Genomic DNA, 15,184 nt, shown 5'->3' on the forward strand with positions numbered 1-15,184 from the left:
AATAATAATAATAATTTTCACAAGGGGTCGTATAGCACTGGGAAAATGGGAGGCAATCAGTTTTGATCCAAGGAAAAAAGTAATTCCTTGGATCAAAGCAGCTCCCCATTATGGGGGAGCGCTAAACCCATAAAGATTATAGTGTCTGTGGGAGGAAGGGATGGAAGGCATTCAGGGAACCTGAGCAAAGATCTAATTCCCTAAATCAAAAGCCCCTCATCAGCATCAAGGGACCTTTCTTTGAGGGAATCATCTCCCCAGCATCTACATGGATTGGCTTTCTTGAGTTATTTTATTTTATTTTAATTAGGAAAGCGCTAAATCCGCAGGGGTCATATAGCACCTAGGAAATGGGAGGCATGTAAGTTCGATCTAAGAGGAGAAGGATAATTTCACTTCCATGCGTCAAGAGCCTCTCAACGGCGTCAAGGCGCCTCTTGAGGGGCCTTCAGTTTTGAAAATAAAATAAAATTCGACAACTGCTACAGGTCTTCACTTTCAGCGGACTCCTAACAATAAAATTAAGAATTAAACCCAAAATTGTCATAAAGCACACACCTAATATTATTAAAATTAAAACCAAGTGCTAAACCCACTAGGGTCATACAGCACTGCTAGGCAGGGAGCATTGCTGGAGCAGAGCATATTATTATAATAAAAAAGAAGCGCTAAACCACAAGGGCTATACAGCGAAGCAGAGCGTAGCCAAGGGTGAAGAGGATAACAGAGGTAGAGATAGAAAGGGCTGTGAGGAGTGTTCCTTGAAAGACAGGACATTATTATTATAATCAAGGGGGAAGCGCTAAACCCGGAGGATTATACAGGAAAGACAGGACAGTCCGATAGAATATGGCAAACTGAAATTGGAACCTGGCAATTCTCTGAGAGTGGAACAGGGCGCCTTTCCACGAGATACCAGTGAGTAAGAATTGTATGTCCGATGTCAAGGTCTCCCAGCCTCGGCATCGATGATAAGGCCAGAAACCTAAACTTGACTTGATGGCATATAATCTGGTATCTTATTTTCATTAATAAGATATCTTGACATGTTACATATGTTACTATACTGTCTCTCTCTGTATGCCTCACTGTATACTGGCACTGGACAAGCACCTAAAGTCGGTACCTTGACAGCCGGGCTGTGGCTCGTACGTTGGATTGCGTGCAGCCAGCAGTAACAGCCTGGTTGATCAGGCTCTGATCCACCATGAGGCCTGGTCACAGACCGGGCCACGGGGGCGTTGACCCCTGGAACTCTCTCCAGGTATACCTGATTACATAATTTGAATTTAGTTTGATCATCATCTGTGTATCTCCCAAACTGCCAGAAGTACTTGTAAACAAGCCTAAGCCTGACCACTACAACATCAATCTGTTCACATTGCAAGTTGCTCCATAAACATACTTATCTACGTGGGTTATAGATCTACTCAGGCTTCTAATTGCATTCCTATAGTAATCATTTTCATTATTTACTTCTCCAATATTATTCCTAATGCTAGACACAGATATACCAAAGTTATATTCTACATTCTCCTGGGTACTCTTCTTGACTAACATATCAACTCTATCATGAAGGAGTAATCCAATGTGTGATGGGATCCATAGCAATTGTACATTAATTCCTTGAAAAAAACAAACCATACCCCGGCCGGGATTGAACCCGCGGTCAGAGACTCTCTGACCGCGGGTTCAATCCCGGCCGGGGTATGGTTTGTTTGCAATCGTGTCATTACGATTTCGTGAGTCATTAATTCCTTGGTCCCAGATTTTTGAGTAACTATACCTGGCGTCTCCAATGAGCATGTTGTTGGAGTCATTATATGAGTCAAGAGCCTTCAATGATGACAAAGAATCAGTAATGATGATAGAGTCAAGCTGTGTCATAAGTTAGCTTTAGCGCCATTAGGACTACAAACAATTCAGTTTGCAGTGTAGACGGCCAGTTGTTAATTCTTATGCCTAGTTCAACAAGTTTATTATCGTTTTTAAAAGGGAGGTGGCAATAAGAGCAGATGCAGCAGGAGAGAGGTAATGGAGAGGGAGAAAGCGAGGTGATGGAGAGAAAGGGTGGAGAAAGGAGGGTGTGGGAACGATGAAGAGGGTGGAGAAAGGCGGGTGTGGGAACGACGGAGAGAGGGTGAAGAAAGGCGGGTGTGGGAACGATGGAGAGAGGGTGGAGAAAGGCGGGTGGTGGAGACAGGCGGGTGTGGGAATGATGGAGAGAGGGTGGAGAAAAACGGGTGTGGGAACGATGGAGAGAGAGTGGAGAAAGGCATGTGTAGGGAATGATGGAGAGAAGGTGGAGAAAGGCGGGTGTGGGAACGATGGACAAGGGGTGGAGAAAGGCGGGTGGTGGTGGTGAACGTTAGAGAGGTATATTAAGCCAGTTACATTTGGAGTAGCTTCATTTTCGGTTCATCTTCCAAGCAACACTAATATCCATTTGCTATTCGGGTGAGTTTCTTTCTTTCTTTTTTCTCACTCACACACACCCAGTAGCAACCGGTGAAGAGGCGGGGCCAGGAGCTAAGACTCGACCCCTGCAACCACAAATAGGTGAGTACACACGAGCAGAGACCTAGTAGTGGCCAGGAACTGTGAATCAACCCCCTGCTACCACAAATAGGTGAGCATACACAGTACACAGTGTACGTCAGGCCCATAATGGAGTATGCAGAGGCGGATTAATATTTTGTAGGCCTCTGAGCAACAGGTACTGGGAGAGCCCCCCAGTGATATTTTCAAAAGGTAAAACAATAATCACAACAGTCAACACTTCATCATATACGTGATATAATAACATACTACAATTATAAACTTACAGCAATAACTGTGAACACTATTCACTCAGTCTCTGGAGGCCTCCAGCTGGTTGAGGCCCCTGAGCTCCAGCCCCTAAAGCCAATGCCTTAATCCGGCCCTGGGAGTATGCACCACTGATCTGGAACCTACACCTGGTCAAGCATGTCAAGAAATTAGAGACGGTGCAAAGGCTTGCAACAAGATGAGTCCTGAAGCTAAGGGGGTAGGCCCTACGAGGAGAGGTTAAAATCAAACCTGACGACACTGGAGAACAGGAGGGAGAGGGAGGGTGGGGGCATGATAACGACATATAAAATACCGAGAGGAACTGAGAAGGTGGATAGGGACAGAATGTTTCAGAGATGGAACACAGCAACAAGGGGTCACAACTGGAAACTGAAAACTTAGAAGAGTCACAGAGATGTTAGGAAGAAAATCTTCAGTCATAGAATTGTCAGAAAGTGGAACAATCTGGAGAGTGATGTAATGGAGGCAGGATCTATTATATAATCATATGTAATCATAACCAAGCACTAAACCCATAAGGGTCATGCAGCATTAGGCAGAATCCATACATAGCTTTAAGAGGTACAGTGCAGCTCATGGAACAGGGAGTGGACCTAGTAGCGACCAGCAAAGAGGCGGGGCCAAGAGCTGTGCTTCGACCCTTGCAACCACAATAGGCGAGTAAAAATAGGTGAGCACATACATACACACACACACACACACACACACGGACACAGAAACAAGGGGTCACTCTTGGAAGTTGAAGACTCGGATGAGCCACAGGGATGTTAGGAAGCATTTCTTCAGTCATAGAGTGGTCAGGAAGTGGAACAGTCTGGCAAGCGATGTAGTGGAGGCAGGAATCATACATAGCTTTAAGACGAGGTATGATAAGGCTCATGGAGCAGGGAGAGAGAGGACCTAGTAGCGTTCAGTGAAGAGGTGGGCCAGGAGCTGAGTCTCGACCCCTGCAACTACAATTAAGTGAGTACATATCTGACAACCAGCACAGCTTCAAGGATGAAATATCCTGTCACAAACCTACTGGAGTTCTACGACAGGGTAACATGAGTCTTGTATAAAAGCAAGAGCAACAGGGATTGGAATAAAAGGAAAAGCACCACAATAGATCGGGGAATACCTGACAGGAAGGAAACGAGTGATGGTCCATGACGAGTGTCAGAATGGGTGCATGTGATGAGTGAGATTCCACAAGGATCAGTCCTAGGGCTGGTGCTATCTCTTGTATACTTGAATGACATGACAGAAGGGAGCGAGTTAGAGGGGATTACCAACAGACCCCTGGCAGTCTTCAAGCTGGCACTGGACAAGCACCTAAAGTCAGTTCCGGATCAGCCGGGCTGTGGCTCGTATGTTGGTTTGCGTGCAGCCAGCAGCAACAGCCTGGTTGATCAGGCTCTGATCCACCAGGAGGCCTGGTCTCAGACCGGGCCGCGGGGGCGTTGACCCCCGGAACTCTCTCCAGGTAAACTCCAGGTATCCCTATTCACAGATGAGGTGAAACTAATGAAAATACAAACAGACGAGGATCAGAAAAGACTACAAAGGTATCTGGACAGGCTACAGGCCTTATCTGACAAATGTCACCCTGCCTCGGTAGGCAACGGCCAATATGTTAATAAAATAAGATAATCAATTTAAGCACTACTCATAAGAGTAATATAGCAGTCCAGGATTTCATGAAGTTGATTATTATTATTATAATCAAGGGGGAAGCGCTAAACCCGGAGGATTATACAGCGCCTGGGGGGGGGATATGTGGAAGGCATTCAGGCTTAATTCGGGGAACTGGAGCACAGATCCAATTCCCTAAATCAAGAGCCCCTCACCAACATCAAGGAATTCATGAAGTTGAATGAATTCATTTTAAATAAAATTTATAAAACCTGTATGCTATGGTACCAAGACAGATGAGAGTGGGCCATCATATGGTCAAGGCTCATGTCAGGCAGTCTTGCTAGATGAATTTAAAATGAACCAAACCAAGTCTCTATTATTTTACAGTTGAGATTTCAGGCCAAGAGCCATTAGCCTACCTCAGCTAGTTACAAAGCCTAATTCTGGCTATATTATACTACCTTCTAGGATGTGACCCATAACAGTAAATTAGCATCCAGAAACTATTTGCTGTTAAGAGACCATACAATAAGTGTCAGGGGCCCGAGACTGTTCAACTGCCTCCCAGCATACATAAGGGGGATTACCAACAGACCCCTGGCAGTCTTCAAGCTGGCACTGGACAAGCACCTAAAGTCGGTTCCTGACCAGCCGGGCTGTGACTCGTACGTTGGTTTGCGTGCAGCCAGCAGCAACAGCCTGGTTGATCAGGCTCTGATCCACAAGGAGGTCTGGTCACAGACCGGGCCGTGGGGGCGTTGACCCCCGGAACTCTCTCCAGGTGATACTGTATATATTAACTGTGGGAGCACTAAAGCTGTAAGGGTCATAAAGCATCTTGTAAAATGGGATAGATCTGAGCTGATCCAAGGAAAGGATGGGTAGCTTCAATTCTTTGGATTAAGAGCCCTTCAGCATCAAGCCACCTCCAGTGAAGGGTATTTACTGCTAAATCAACTGTCAGCAGGTCCAAGATTTGCCCGTATGTCTTGCCTGTGAACTGAGCTTTTGATCAACTAACATAAAAAAAGAAGTCATCTATTTTGTAAACACTATAATGTAATGTACTCACCTAGTTGAGGTTGCAGGGGTCGAATCTAAGCTCCTGACCCCGCCTCTTCACTGGTTGCTACTAGGTCACTCTCCCTGAACCGTAAGCTTTATCATACTCTGCTTAAAGCTATGTATGGATCCTGCCTCCACTACATCGCTCCCCAAACTATTCCACTTCCTGACTACTCTGTGGCTGAAGAAATACTTCCTAACATCCTTGTGATTCATCTGTGTCTTCAACTTCCAACTGTGTCCCTTTGTTGCTGTGTCCCATCTCTGGAACATCCTGTCTTTGTCTACCTTGTCAATTCCTCTCAGTATTTTGTATGTCGTTATCATGTCCCCCCTATCTCTCCTGTCCTCCAGTGTCGTCAGGTTGATACATTTGCTGTGCGTGCATCTGTGCAGGTTTAATTTTTTAGACAGTCACCAGAAATTAATATTTGGTTGCAGAGAACTAGCAGAATATGAATCCATGCAGAAGTCTGGAAAGAAGGGCACCAATGACAGCATGGGCAGCTGTGTGGGCAGTGACATGGGTGGCTTTGACATGGGGAGGGGTTGGTGAAGCAATGGTGTACCAACTTCTGGGCGTTGGGAGGTGTGGCACTGCCATCCAGGAACTTCCTGTATTCTCCTTCATCGGCTGTGCTGCCATCTGTCTATCAGGTTAGTACCACCCAGGTGGGTTGGTAGTGGATGGGTGTTGTACAGTTACTATTTATGCCTAATCGTGATTCGGTAATATGTACATTCATGGGAAAAAAGTCTGAGGAAACTCAAGAAAGTCAATTATAATCAGAGGTAGATAGAAAGATGTGGGAAAAGATACTTATGTCTTCAACTGTACATAGGTGTCATTTTCCACAGAGGGTAGGTAATAATAATAATAATATAATCAAATAATCCCTGAACAGAATACCTCTATAGGCAACCAGAAGATCATGTGCCACTGACTGTGCAGCAGCATCTGCCTGTGCATTGCCCTGCATATCAACATGTCCAGGGACCCAACAGAAAACGATGTCTGTTTAGGCACGGCACAACCATGGTTGAATATGAAGAACCAATGGATGAGGGGAATCAAATTGTTTAATGGCTTGTACAGTACTGAGGGAATCTGAAATGTTATGCAATGGGAATTTTGTCTATTGAATTTTATTACGAGCTTTCTTCTTTGTTCAATTTAACCAAATTCCTAGTTATTTTGCTAGTAAGCCCTCCATTCTGTTGACTGGGCACAAGAAACTATCCATTCAACTCTCAGAGCTATCCTATAAAGTGTCCATTCAAACTGCCCTAACTACGCAATAACTTGCCCAGAGGTTGGTAATTTAACCCATTTTACACAAAATTCAACAAATTCTAATTAAAAAAAAAAACAGTCCAAAATAACACTGTAGGCATTTCAGGCAGAAAAGCAACCTGATCATGAACTGGACCACAGGGGCATTTACTCTCAGAATACCCTCCAGGTATATCCGCTATTCCTTAATCATGTCTCTAGTCCTCTATTATATGTACATGTATATAAAAAAAATTTGAATCCATCATCACACACAAAAACATTAGTTTTACGCTAGTTCTCAGACAATAAAATATAACAAAGAATGATTGGTCATGATTTAGGTTGTCCCAATAATTGAAGCAGACTAGTAAAAACCCATAAAACAGACCAGGGTAGTAGAGGGGACCTACTACTTCTCAGAAAAATTGCCAAAAATTAAATATTTCTGCTACTTTGAACCCTATTTCAAGCTACTTCCAGTCCTGAAACTGACCAAACTCATTTCTGTTTCACTTGTGTGTCTTCCATTCTGTTAACTAATAAAAAAAACTCAAAGTTGCTATAAAAAACAAACAAGTCAGTTTGCTCTTCCCATTATGCACTGCATGGGAGGAACATTTTTATACTGTGCACACTCACTGCAGACCCATTTTATTGTCTGGCCAAAATTTACTGTTCACAGCATATTTGATGGTGCTGTGTTTAAAAGAGATCTACAAGAGCAACACCTCCATCAGTAATATGTGGGAGTCAGTGAAAGGTTAAGTGTTGCATATTAAAGTCCACCACTCGTCTTCACTCACACCATTAACACTATCCATCGTCTCAGCTGCCGCTACTTTCAGTCACCTCTCATAGCAGACACCATTATTCACCATTACCATAGTCACTCCCATAACTTAACACAGCTACTTGCATCACCCACCACCATAAATAACCATCATATCCTTACCCACCACCCACCATTGTAACCTCAATCACTTGCACCTTCACCGCTGATGCCATTATACATTTCTATTATAACTGCCATTTACCCCAACAGATCCATTATGTAATGGGTTCTCATCCTCTGCAAACAGCTGCGAGTCAGTAAACATTGTGTCAGAACCCGACATGAACCCAAACTACTCCTGTTACATCACACGTGAGCCTTTAATTGTCTTTGACATATGCTTGCACTGAGTACTTATTGGTCATTTGGCTGTTCTTGTTGCGAGTGCCGATGTTCTCCATAACAATGCCTGTCCGTCTACTGCATGTGGACAGATATTATGGAAATCATTTATAACTGCTAATGTTTATTTTGTAACTCCCCTTCCCTAAATTGTGTAACAATTCCTTTTTCACACCATGAGTGTTACTGTCTACTATGATGCAGACATGTTTTCTCCGGTGTAGTCCTAACCAGGAAGCGAAACCATTCTGGAAGCCCTAGAATTTTGGCATAAATTTATGTCATTTTCCCAATTGGCAATAAATTTTATCATCCACAGCCTAAGGGTTAAACTTAGCATTCATATACTCTAACTATTATTTAATGTCAAGTTTTGTGCCAAAAATGTTTTGTATAACTATGGGCTTTTCCATGTAAGAAACCACTTACGTAAACCAAGGTCTAACTCAAATTTATCCTCTTGGAATGCAAGCATTGTATGGGTGTGAGTCATGGGTGGTAAATGTTGCAACAAGGAGAAGGCTGGAGGTAGTGTAGATGTCATGTCTGAGGGCAATGTGTGGTGTGCATATACTGCAGAAAATCCATAGTTTGGAGATTAGGGGGAGGTGCGGGATTACCAAAACTATTATCCAGAGGGCTGAGGAGGGGTTATTGAGATGGTTTGGACATGCAGAGAGGATGGAACAAAAATAGGATGACTCTGAGAGTGTATAAATCTGTAGTGGAGGAAAGGCAGGGTAGGGGTCGGCCTAGGAAAGGTTGGAGGGCGGGGGTAAAGGAGGTTTTGTGTGGGAGGGGCTTGGACTTCCAGCAAGTGTGTGTTAGATAGAAGCAACTGGAGACGAATAGTTTTTAGGACTTGACGTGCTGTTGGAGTGTGAACAGGGTAACATTTATGAAGGGATTCAGGGAAACCAACAGGCCGGACTTGATTCTGGGAGATGGGAAGTACAGTGTCTGCACTCTGAAGGAGGGGTGCTAATGTTGCAATTTTATAACTGTAGTGTAAGCCTGCCTCTGGCATGACAGCGATGGAGTGAATGATGAAAATTTTTCTTTTTTGGGCCACCCTGCCTTGGTGGGAAATGGCCGATGTGTTAATAAAAAAATAATACAACATTTGTGTATAATATTTATCAAGGCTCTCTCTCCCCTTGCAGAGACTTAGTCTATCATATACTGTAGCTATTAATTCTACATCTTGATTATGCAGTTAAATTTTTATGTAATTTATAGCTGGGCCATTTGCCTTGATGATATTATTATTAGTAGTAGTAGTAGTAGTACTGGTGGCAGTAATATTATCAGTTATGTATTATTGTCTATACACAAAAGAGCCACATCATTATTATTATTATTATGTATAGAAAAGTGCTAAACCCATATGGGTTATTCAACAATATGCTTATAGACATAATGTTGTTTCTTTCCTTATCTAGAATCACTGTACAAGAATTTGACAAGCACTGCAACTACTACCACCAAACCACCAGTAACACAAGGTCCTGTGATGGTGTCTATGAGTCTGGGAGTGAGTGGAGCAAATATTCTGGGCTTCACTGAAGATAATAATACCTTCATCAACTTTTTGTCCTTTACTATGTACTCAATGCCTGTCTCCAATCCACCAGCAGCAGTGAAAAGCACTATCGTGAGTGGTGGCGAGACATGTGGGACTGGCCAAGCCATGGTGGGTATAGGTTCTCTCCACACAAGTGACCCTGAAAAGACTGACCAGAGGATGTACTGTGCAAATATGCTGAGCCCTAAAAACATCACAAGTACTTGTGTATCTGTACCTCTTGGTCAAGCACCACGCCCAAACTTAACTCTCACAGGCACAAACACCACAAGCTGGTACAACTGGTTGGCTTGTCAAAATCAATACATAATAACCAAATTAAACTGGACATTTGATAATAGTTCTTTAAACAGAATTACTGACTATAGATACTCTGCAGTAACATGCTGTCTGGTCCAGTAATAAGAATAAGCAGAATCAGGATGCTGAAGTCTATAATTTGAAGTTAAACTTGATAGTCTAATGTTTGGCTAAGTCTATTCACTAATGCATACTGCATAAGCATCAATAATTGATGAACCATTTCCTGCTACCTAACTCCAACTAGCATAAAAGTCCATAACTGAAAAAATATCTACCAAAATACTATTATATTTTTTTGCTTCTTTGCAGAAGTTGATCAATAAAATGTCTTAAAAGAGGGTAGTAAGTGCTGCCACTATTTGAAGCTTTAAAAATTATGATAGACTGAATTATGAAGATGGGATACATTGAGCTTACCTACCTCCGCTTCTTTAGTTAAAGATCACTTAGTTTGTATTTCTTGACAAAATGCTGTAAAACTACTTTTGCAATTTATCTTGTAAGCTATACATCAGTGCTGGTGAGGAAATGTGCCAAAAAATAAGGGAAACCGTAAGTGCTTCAAGAGCAGAAACAAAAATATTAAAGGAAGAGAAAAGAAATGGTGTACTGATTAAAAATAATTTTAAACACCAGTACCAAAAACAAAAGGTCTGTTCAAAAGAGTGGGCAGTAAAAAAAAAAAAAAAAAAAAAAAAAAAAAAAGTGAAAGAGGGCAGAAGGGATGAGGAGGGTATAGGGGAACTATTTTTGGAGATCTAGGGTACAACTTTCCCTATTCCATGTTCACAAATTTTTGTATAACAAAAGAAAAGAGTTATGCCATACCTCAGTATCTTACCAGATATCAGGGCAACCACTGTATATATGGTATGCACCTTTGCAGTCAAGAAAGAGCTAAAACAAGCCAGTCCATTAGTCATGGGAAAGTACTAAACCTGTAGGAGTCATGCAGCACCTGGGGAAAGATGGCACATACCAATATTGGCAAGTGCCTGTAAAGCTTCATAGACACTCATTATCTTAATATGTTTATGTTGGAAACATTTTTGACTACAACATTTCTGAGAACATTAAAAGTTTCTGGCAAACTTTCTAGGCAAAGCAGTAAATACAACTAGCTCTTGTAGAGTAGGAGCTATTCCAAACTTATGCTGAATGAAAAACCCTTTAACCTTTAAACTGTCCAAACATAGATCTACATTTTTTCAACATTTGAAAGTATGTAAAAAACGTAGATTTTTTTTTTTTTTTTACATTTGAAAACGTGTAAAAAACTCTTTTTTTTTTTTTGTTATATTTGAAAATATGTAAAAAACGTAGATCTACTTTTGGAGCATTACACATGTGAACGTAAATTTGTTTGGTCAGTTTAAGGGCTAAACAATATTTAATTTGGTGCAGCGAGGACATTTCCAAATCCAACATGAAAGGTCATCTTGAATGACATTAACAGAGACCAATATCACTAGTCTTTATAATTTGTAATTGTTACTTACAGTCTATAACTTTCTTTGATCAAGCACATTACTGCAATAATATTCACATGTGCATCATTTAACCTAGTATTAGCTGTATATTCTTATGATTACTGAGGCTGACTTTTGAAATTCTTCCTGTATTGCAATAAAATCACACCATCTTCAGTAAATTATCAGTGATTCAAGCTTCACTGATTTTTGTTTCTGATTTCCACTTGAAAAATGTTTCTTTCTTTCAGCAGGCCTCTCTGTAACCATGGCAATACCATACAAACTTTAAGTATGAAAACCAAATGTCTCAGAGGCCTTATGGAATACCTGGTAACTATTACCATGTGACTCGTGACATAGCAGTAGCTACACCTAATACTCGCCCTTCTAGTAACTATCATACACCATTTCACCTTGTAATACGTGAACCTGCCATAACTTCACTCCTCAAACTCATGTTCACACACAGTACAAGGTGCTGTCAAAAAGTTCCTGAACTCAAATTTCCACATTTCCTGGGTGAAATATGGCAGCAGTGTAGATCATGATGTGCCGTACACTTGTTTGAGAAGTAGCATGGCAGGTTTCAGTGCAATCAGTCATTCTGTTGAGATTTGACGGGAATTTTTTATGTCATTGTGTTACTGCAATATTTTGTAAAACAGTATGGAATCTTTAAAAAAAAGAATGTGTGCATGAAACTCTCAAAATGCTTCACCAAGCATTTGACAACAAAGCAATGGGTTAGACACAATGTTTTGAATGGTTTTTCTCGGTTCAAAGCAGGGCAAACTTCAGCCAAGAATGATGAGTGCTCTGGTCATCCATCAACATAAAAAGCAAACACCAACACTGAAAAAGTGAGGAAGGCTATTCATGAAGATCATCATCAAAGTATCCAGGACATTGCAAGTGAAAATTTGAACATGACTGAAAATCTGAACATAAGGCGAGTGCCTGCAAAATTTAAGCCTTACTGACTCGCAATCAAAAAGATCATCGTTTTCAGGCCAAAAACATGGCAGTGATCCACCATCCTTCCTACTCCCCAGATCTAGCCCCCTGCGACTCTCTCCCTTCCCAAAAATAGAAATGGCACTCAAAAGGCTCAATATTTTCATGACATGGAGGAAATTCAAGCAGAATCGCAGGATTTGCCTCTATGAAAGAAAAGTTCAAGAAGTGGCAGAGGCACTGGGATCAGTGTACTCCAAAGGGGAGTACTTCAAGGGAGACAACTTCAAGTAGGTAATTAGGCAAGCCTACATATATTTTTTTTGCAGCAGTCTAGGAACCTTTGGAAAGCACCTCATACCTAAAGGCCTCTTACAGTCAACATATGAAAACATTTAGAATATCTTTGACAAATAAAAATAGGAAGGTTTTCTTTATAAACTTCTTTATACAGCAGTTTTGATATATTGTCAAAATAAAACTAACCCAGCTTTTTTATATCATTTAAAGCTTCATAGTCTATATATACAAAATCTATGTAATAAGAAGTTTAGCTTACCTGATCTACAGTAATGTCATAAATGCACATACACAAACAGATCACACAGAAAACAAGACTGCTCACCATAAACTATTACTTGAAATACTGTACAGTATATAATACTAATACAGTGGACCCTCGACCAGCGATGGCATCGATTAACGATAAATCTGACTAGCGATACATTTTATCGCAAAAATTTTGCCTCGATTAGCGCTAAAAAACTCGACCAACACTATTCCTTCCGTCTGAGACGCGTCCACTTCTGGCCAGTGTTTACAAGCCAGCCAGCCACCGCGGTCGCTTCCAAGCATACAATCGGAACATTTCATATTATCACAGCCTTTTTAGTGATTGCACCTGCAAAATAAGTCACCATGGGCCCCAAGAAAGCTTCTAGTGCCAACCCTACAGCAAAAAGGGTGAGAATTACTATGGATATGAAGAAAGAGATCATTGCTAAGTATGAAAGTGGAGTGCATGTCTCTGAGCTGGCCAGGCTGTACACAAAACCCCAATCAACCATCGCTACTATTGTGGCCAAGAAAACGGCAATCAAGGAAGCTGTTCTTGCCAAAGGTGCAACTATGTTTTCGAAACTGAGATCACAAGTGATAGAAGATGTTGAGAGACTGTTATTGGTATGGATAAACGAAAAACAGATAGCAGGAGATAGCATCTCTCAAGCGATCATATGTGAAAAGGCTAGGAAGTTGCATGACAATTTAATTAGAAAAATGCCAGCAACTAATGGTGATGTGAATGAATTTAAGGCCAGCAAAGGTTGGTTTGAGAGATTTAAGAATCGTAGTGGCATACATAGTGTGATAAGGCATGGTGAGGCTGCCAGTTTGGACCAAAGAGCAGCTGAAAAATATGTGCAGGAATTCAAGGAGTACATAGACAGTGAAGGACTGAAACCTGAACAAGTGTTTAATGGTGACACTGACAATGTTGTGAAACACGTTAGGAATGTCATAAAGGAACGGGAGGTACAGGCCTCTATGGGCAGATATGTTGTGCGACAGAGGTCCAGTGACTCTCAAGCTGGTCCTAGTGGCATTAAAAGAAGGGAAGTAACCCCGAAAAAGGACTTGCCACCTCAAGTCCTAATGGAAGGGGATTCCCCTTCTAACACTAAGACCATCAACACACTCCCCTCTTCCCATCCCATCAATCACCACCAGATCTTCAATAAAGGTAAGTGTCATGTAACTGTGCATGTCTTCTTCAGTTTGTGTGTATTAAAATTAATATTTCATGTGTTAAAATTTTTTTTTCAATACTTTTGGGTGTCTTGCACGGATTAATTTGATTTCCATTATTTCTTATGGGGAAAATTAACTTGACTAACGATTATTTTGACTAACGATGAGTTCTCAGGAACGGATTAATAGCGTTAGTCGAGGGTCCACTGTATATGCACATGGGGAGCAAGGGGCTAGTAACCTCTTCTCCTGTATAAATTACTAAATTTAAAAAGAGAAACTTTCGCTTTTCTTTTTGGGCCACCCTGCCTTGGTGGGATACAGCCAGTTTGTTGAAAAAAAAAAAAAAAGATATGCACATGTTCCTCACCTAAACTAGTATTTCATAGAATTACCCTTCTGGATGCACTCCTTAAATCTCCTAGGCACTGATAAGGCTAATGTATGGAGGATAGAAAAGTAAATACCCTCTTATACTTAATTAACTGCACTCAAAATTTTAGGGTTAGAGGACACATCCATACCATGAAGCGTATGCTTAATAAGTTTGCAAATGTTCACCATTGGATTAGAGTCCTGCAAATTTCTGGGCTAGTCATTAATGTGTGGAAAACTACAATTAGTAAATTCTTTATATCTTTGGCATTATTTTCCATGCAAAGGTTGCCCTGGCACTTCTTGAATGTCAGGCAAATAGTCTGTTACAGACGTACTTATTTGCCTGCATATTTATGGCACCTACTGTATAACTTGTATCACACTCAATTCCAAGTACATACTATAAAGAAATATTAAACTGGATATGCAGTTTTTTAAATATGCCTACACAATTTTTTTTTAAATAATTTAGCCCAAAAATAATAGTAATAAAGAAAAAATACTTTAAAAATACTATAGAATCTATACAGCATTAAATGTTTCTAGTAGGTATTACTGCACTGAGAGGATGAGATAACTTAAAAGTTATCACAAAATTTCATTCCATGTTTAAGGATTGAATTTAAGTTTTATTTTCTTGTTCATTTAAATGCTAGAGTACACTGCAACAAAAAAAAAAAAAATGAAGTGCACCAAAAATGTTCAATTATTATACAAGACAAAGCACCATATTATTGATGAAATACAATACCAACAGGTTGATGAATAAGACACGTGTA

At 40.9% G+C, this 15,184-nt stretch overlaps 1 protein-coding gene across 1 annotated transcript; it reads left to right on the forward strand.

Annotated features, from left to right (window-relative positions):
- Nucleotides 1-5,643: 5,643 nt before the first annotated feature.
- LOC128693982 (uncharacterized) lies at nucleotides 5,644-11,524 on the forward strand. The gene is made up of 3 exons (XM_053783941.2): nucleotides 5,644-6,171; nucleotides 7,833-7,934; nucleotides 9,407-11,524. Exons 1-3 carry the CDS (start codon nucleotides 5,970-5,972, stop codon nucleotides 9,949-9,951), a joined length of 849 nt encoding a protein of 282 aa, XP_053639916.1. The 5' UTR covers nucleotides 5,644-5,969; the 3' UTR covers nucleotides 9,952-11,524.
- The last annotated feature ends 3,660 nt before the right edge of the window (nucleotides 11,525-15,184 follow it).

This window comes from Cherax quadricarinatus, chromosome 33 (assembly GCF_038502225.1).
Source record: "Cherax quadricarinatus isolate ZL_2023a chromosome 33, ASM3850222v1, whole genome shotgun sequence".
Lineage (NCBI taxonomy): Eukaryota > Metazoa > Arthropoda > Malacostraca > Decapoda > Parastacidae > Cherax > Cherax quadricarinatus.